We start from the raw sequence: 6530 nt of genomic DNA on the forward strand, positions 1-6530 counted from the left end.
GCTGTTCATATTGTTGGGCAATTACCCACAATTGCAATCAAGAACGTAAATAGAAATCTGTATAAGATTCTCCCATAGTAAAACCACCATTTTTGTATTCCCAAAGTTGGGGTGTGAATGCTCGCACAAAAGGCTAGGAGACGGGGGCTGATCACGTATCACTTCTTCAGCCCAGCTTTCCAAGTTTTTAAACTACTGCTTGATCACCCCTTCGGAAGATTGTCTGTAGAAGGAGCAATGAGACATTAAAACTGTTTAATCGTTTTATAAAATTAGTTTTCTTCAGCCATAGTCTACCCTCCACACACCTATGCTACATTCAGAGGATTTTACATTGGAATACTGTGCAGGAAGTGCTTCAGCAACTCAGGAACATTTGACCTCTCAGCAGACAATGGCAACTTCAGCTCTTCGCATGCAAATCAACAGAACAGGGTAAATAGTACAAAGCCTGTACCTTAAATACTTCATAGGCTTGGATTTCAGATGTAAGAAATACTTCCCACAGTAACAACTTCTCCCCAAAAATGCAGTTTGTATAACTCCCGACGAGGTAGTATCCCCACACAAGTTCCATGCAAACTACCTCAACCATAGGCAATGTCAAGCAGAAGCTTGCATTACAGTGCCAGACTCAGACACCTTATCCACCAGAAAAAGCAGTATTTAATACAGCACAAATAGCATCTTAATTGCAAGCAATAACAAAATCAACTATACAAAAGTCAAACAGAGCCCTAATCCAAAGTAATGTTCCCATTTAAGTCTTATTTTGAAGTCTTTGTCTCTGAAGGGTTTTCACCAGTGTCAAGTGTCTTGAGCAATCGGAAAAGGCCAGCTGCTTCTCTTATCCGACTGAATTCAATACAGAAGGCCTGTACCTCTATAAATAAGTCCTGTACATTAATGATTTTATTCCGGATCAAGGATTGTAGAAAGACACAAACAAGACGTACCAACCGGTTCTGGAGGGGGGAAAAACAAGAGCTATATTGTAAACAAGATTATAATTTCACCCAATAAGCAGGTGAAGAATTACATACACCATTCAGTAACACTTTTTATTCCAGCAACTAATGGGATACTTTAGTACCACACATTGTATAGTTGCTGGACCATCCATTTCACTTTTCTAACAGAAACAAAAAAGTCAACCTTGAATAGAATGGAAATGAGTATTTTGTGCAGTCAGGTGGTTTCTAATTTATGGCAACCCTATCATTAACAGCCTTGCTCAGGCTAATTTAACAGGGTGGAATTAAAGCCCCCACCCCACCCCCCAAAAAACCTCAGATTCCTGGGAGCAAAAGTTTCACATCCATGCATCTTCAAACCCCAGATAACTTTTCTTTCTGTACAATCCTTGGCCTAGCTTTTCTTCAGTAGCCAGGATGCAATGGTTTCTGTTTTCAGTAAACTCATGAACGTTTACCTGCATGTACTTGTCCTTAATTTGCTCACAAGTAGAAATACAATTGGAGATATAAAGGTGAATAAATTCTGGAGGAAGATCAACTGCTGTTGTAAGCCTGTTGAAAATATAATCATTTATTATCCTTGGCTACCACTGAATTTGCCCCAGACCTGTCCATGGCTGAGGCCAAAATCCTGGGCTACATACAGGTTGGAATGAACAAGTACACATAAAGGCAGCCTCTAAATGGACAGCTTATCAATCTACCATGTGTGGAATGTGAAAATCAAGACTACAACTGAATATGGGTGAAAAACAAATCATCGTCCCCTAGATTTCTGTTCTGTGCAGATGCTGTATCTCTGCTCCCCATGTAGAGAGTTATTTCACACTGCAGTGCTGTTCACAAATGCAGCTATTCAATTATATGGAAGAAATCAAAGAGGACCGCAGTTGAGATAGGGACTGAACTTGCCTTTTGTGACCCCAGTACCTGTAACTGATACTAGGTTTTGCCCCTCTCGATCATATCTCAGGTTGCAGCCTGCTTTGTCCTGTAGTTCTATGAGCCACTGAACCAGTCTATATCCACCCCAGGTTTTACTTTTTGGAATGACAAACATGATAGAATCTTGGGAAATGGCTTTCTATATATTAAAACCAAGCTCTTTAAAAAAAAAAAATGTCAAAAGAAATTATTTCAAGTACACACTTACCGGTTTACAACTTCCATTGAATGGAGAGACATGTCCATGTTGACCAATACAGAGAAATATTCTGTTATCTGACTTGACTGCATTAGTTTAAGCAGCATTTCTATAGCAACTAAAGGATTGTTTTCCACTAAGTCAGGCAGCTTGGCAGGAGTGAGGCCAATATGGTAAACAAGTTTGGGGTCTTTCTCCAACTCCCCAAGGAGCTGCAAAAAAAAAAAAAAAAAGTACTTTAAGAACTGAAAGGTACACACCAATTAACTGCTTTGCAGATGTCATTTTGTCTTGTAAGCAAAGATCTCCTGCATGTGAAAAAAACATGGTTGTTCATCGAGTGTCTTCTGTGCAGGCACATACAGGCCTGCCTTTAGGCAGTCCCATGTGGGACTGCACAGAAGACACGGAGATGAACATTTGATTCTATTACATTCTGCAAGTAGCCTGCAAAAGCATTATATACCTTCTCTGCTTGTATCAGACTCGCAGCTCGGATATTTATGTTGTCCTTCCCTTGTCATGCCTACCTGGCATGCATGCAAGGTCTTGTTTAGTATGGCTAGACTACTCCAGTCCCTTGTAGTGACTCTTAGAGCAGATCTTTTGGCTGTACTTGTCCAAAATCACTTAAGTAGCACTTTATTCAGCCACAAAGCCAAATCCTGTGCATGTTTACCTGCAGTTATCCCACTGAGTGCAAAAAGGTATGCGTTTCAAGTGAACTTGTATAAGATGGATTTCAAACAGTGCCTTGAGGTTTAAATTTAAGTCCAGGAACTAGGTTTTAATCAGAAGAGAATTTCTGTAGCAATTTGGATCCTTTCAACTTTGCCCAACAGCCAAAACAAATCTGGTATAGCTAGACCTAGATCAAAGGTAAGTTTGATCAATCGATAGGCTACAGATTAGGTCTTAGCCAGCTCAGAAAAACTTTAATTTCAAGGCAGAGCAGTTCTCCCTGAAGGGACCCATCTGAATCCTTTAATCACTACCTGTTGTTCAAACACCATCCTTCATGACTCACACACCCTGTTTTATTAGCTAGGACCCAAGATGATTAACTATAATAGAAGGGTGAAGATTTTACCATTGCTATATATTTAGGGCTAGCTTGCAAGACAGCCAGAGCTCCCTGAGAAAGAGAACTAATAATAAAGGCGGGAAAAAGGATAAGAGGCAAGTGAATTCAGTAACAAAGGAAGCCAGCGCACTAGTCTTTATTCCTCTCAGTACAGGACTGTGCTGAAGTTAAAAGGCATTAAAAGTCAAAATGAGTCATGCAAAAAGGGGGACAGATGGAAGTTATAAAGCATAGTGCATTGTTCTGAGCCGACTGGGAGGACAGGGTGTAAATTTGAGAAATAAATAAATAATATCTGCTTACTGGGCAAGATTCCTCCGTCTCAGGGAACAGGCTTGCATCCTTGAGGCTGCTCACCCGAGAATTTGAGCCACATGTTAGGAGATGGTACAGATACCACTCTGCACACACTGCAACCAATGTACATACCTGTGTTTGCTGTGGTGATGACAAAGGGCTTTTGAAAGCTTTGGCCATGATGCGCTTGATCTCTACTCCAGCACTGTTTTTCACACACATTGATTTGTCCCACTGAATTGCATGATCTGGCTCTATGGGGTTGAGCCAAGCCAGTTCATCCTCACAAATATGGAGTGGAGGTGGTGGCCGGATAAATTCAGGCCGAAAGTGACCTGGAAAATATTCATAACCACAAATGCTCAAAGGAAAGAAAGAGGAGGATTTCATCAAAATCTACCATGCTATGAGTTTTAACAAGTCCATGCAGCATATCCTGGTTCTAGCCATTTAGAGCACTGGGTACAGAACACTGACCATGCTAGTCAACTCCATGCTACCATTCAGAACACACATGGAAATTCTGAAGCTACTGCCAGATTCTGTATCATATTTAGATCTGCTATATTATGGTCATGATGTGTAACTGCAAGAACTGAGGCAAACATTCTTTAGTTTCCGGTACCTTTTCAAGACAGTGGATAAAGCACCATAAAACTCACAGGCGTTTTTACATGTTCAACAGAATGCTCATCTTTAAACATGAGGTGAACACACACCTCTGGATCATAAGAAAATTCAATTTACCACATACCTTGAATTAATTAATTAATTAATGTTTATTTGCGGTCAAAGACCATTTTTCATAAGAATACAATATTATACAGTCAAAGATTCATTCCAGCACAGAAAATATGTTTAGTCATACAAACCTTAAAATATTTATGAACTATAATAAAAAAACCTTAAGATATATCTAAAATGATTACACTATACATAACCATACTTCTTGTGAAATTTTACCAAGTAGAAGCAGAATTTGGCTATTTGTCTGGAGATAATTGGCTTTTCATTAACTAAAAGTCTCTCCAGGCAGGTCTCATCTGCATCTACCAATGGTCTGTCTAAAAATGGGGAAATAAAACTTATCCCTATGAACTTGATGGAACGGGCACCTAAAGAACATATGAACCATCAATTCCTCTTCTTCAATAGAACAAGGGCAGCATCTGTCTCCATACGGGATCTTCCTACATTTCACATCTAGAACCCTTGAAGGGATAACTGCACAATGAGCCAAAGTAAAAACTCTTCTGAGATGGCATATCCAAATACGTAAAATATTTGGCCATATCCATAACGTATCTGGACTCTCTGGGGGCCAGGAAACAAAGGGCTTTTATTAAATCTCGCTGTCGCTCTGTATCACGCACCCTTTGTTTGATGGTACTTTTCGCCTGGGCACTGCTCTGCGCCAAAAGATTCTCAGGAGAGAGTCCTACTCTTTCTAAATTGATCTTGACCATTGCATCCACCTTGGGTGATGAGAATCTTGAATTATTAGTGGGGAAAGGCCTTTTGGAGTCCACTGATATGCAAAAGCTAACAGTATTCTAGCTTCTATTCTCATTTGACCTGTTTCAAGACTTAGAAGGGCATTTGGCACACCAGGGGGTACATGTAAAATATTACAGAGAAATTTAGACTGGACCTTCTCGAGACAATGTAAGTTGACAGCAGAAATGCCCGTATAAATGCCATGAAGGAACTGCGCTAAGACTTTGCATTGGAACAGCTTCAATACTGCCGGGAGATATAACCCCCCCCCCCATTTGATCAAAAAAATCTAAAAATAGCATGCACAGCTTTCTCGGTTCTCTACACCATCATGTTGCAATGTGCTGAATTTACTCCAGAATCCTGAATAGCCACCCACAGATAAATGGATTTGTTTACTTGTTCGATTTTATTCCCTTTCATGGGCCAGGAATGTTTCTTAGGTCGTCTGCCAAATGCCATCACTTTTTTTTAATCAAAATTTATCACCAGATGTTCCTTGTCACAATATGTTACAAAATTGTCTAGTGCCCTACAGAGTCCTAGCGATGCCCTAGATAACAGGGCCGCATCATCTGCATATAGCAGTATTGAGAGGTGACGGGAAGCGAGCTTCGGCGGGTGGAATTTGATATCAGTCATATGTTTCACTATATCAGTGATAGAATAGTTAAATAGTGTGGGAGCCAAAAGGCAGCCCTGCCTGACACCCTTGAAGGTTTTTATTGGGTCAGTAAGCAGGCCCTGCAAATTGCATCTCACTCTTAGATATGACTCCTCATGAAGGGCATGGCCACATACCTTGACATTACTCCCTTTTTTACTTTTGGTACCATACATAGAATATGCATATAGTGGTCTGTGGCACCATCCCCTTCAGTGTTAGGGCTGAGTGTTCGTGAAGGACATCAACTACAAACTGCCTGCAAGTGTTTCCTATAAATCGTTCCATTAAATGCATCTATGAAGTGTGATGCAATTTATAAAAATTTGTATCTAGAACAATCATTAGCTTTAAAAGCGCTGTCTGGTTCATTCTGTCCTTGGAATCAAATGCTACAGTTCTTGATGCAGCTCCTTTTGCCCTATTTTGCACTAGGTTAGTGTTGCTAATACGTAACAAAAAGTCCATAAGCTTAAGCATCCTTACTGGATTTAATGCAATGTATTTCCCAATAAACAAGTTTAGAATTTGTCTGAAGTGTTTGCATTATCCTGCTGTTTTTCCAAGGACATCAATAAACAAAAACCTCATATTTGAGATGTGTTTCAATTTGAAAAGAGGTACCTATTTGAAGTTCCACTATCAGACACAAATTGACAGAAGCTACTTCACAGTGTGCTTCATTTCACAGAACGCTATAACCTTCAACTTCTAGAAATAAAAATGATCACACAAAAAAGTTGTGTTAAGACTGCTGTTCAGAAGAACTTCTGACATTGCTGCCTAATTTATGTCACGTTTTTTACAGATTTTAATTGTGTATTGTTATTATTGTAACCCATCTCAACTGGTTTCAGAGAAAGGTGG

The 6530-nt window shown here is 39.8% G+C and overlaps 1 protein-coding gene across 1 annotated transcript in view; it reads right to left on the bottom strand.

Moving 5' to 3' along the window:
• Positions 1–114: 114 nt before the first annotated feature.
• Positions 115–6530, bottom strand: part of CNOT11 (CCR4-NOT transcription complex subunit 11) — an 18423-nt gene continuing 12007 nt past the window's right edge. Inside the window, exons 4-7 of the mRNA XM_015422719.1 lie at positions 3635–3837; positions 2131–2333; positions 1433–1529; positions 115–965 (exon numbers count right to left, since the gene is read on the bottom strand). Of these exons, the coding sequence (XP_015278205.1) occupies positions 768–965; positions 1433–1529; positions 2131–2333; positions 3635–3837 (701 nt within the window). The 3' untranslated portion in view covers positions 115–767. The remainder of the gene's footprint in view (positions 966–1432; positions 1530–2130; positions 2334–3634; positions 3838–6530) is intronic.

The sequence above is a fragment of the Gekko japonicus genome, unplaced genomic scaffold (assembly GCF_001447785.1).
Source record: "Gekko japonicus isolate JY-2015 unplaced genomic scaffold, Gekko_japonicus_V1.1 scaffold1177, whole genome shotgun sequence".
In the NCBI taxonomy this organism is placed as follows: domain Eukaryota; kingdom Metazoa; phylum Chordata; class Lepidosauria; order Squamata; family Gekkonidae; genus Gekko; species Gekko japonicus.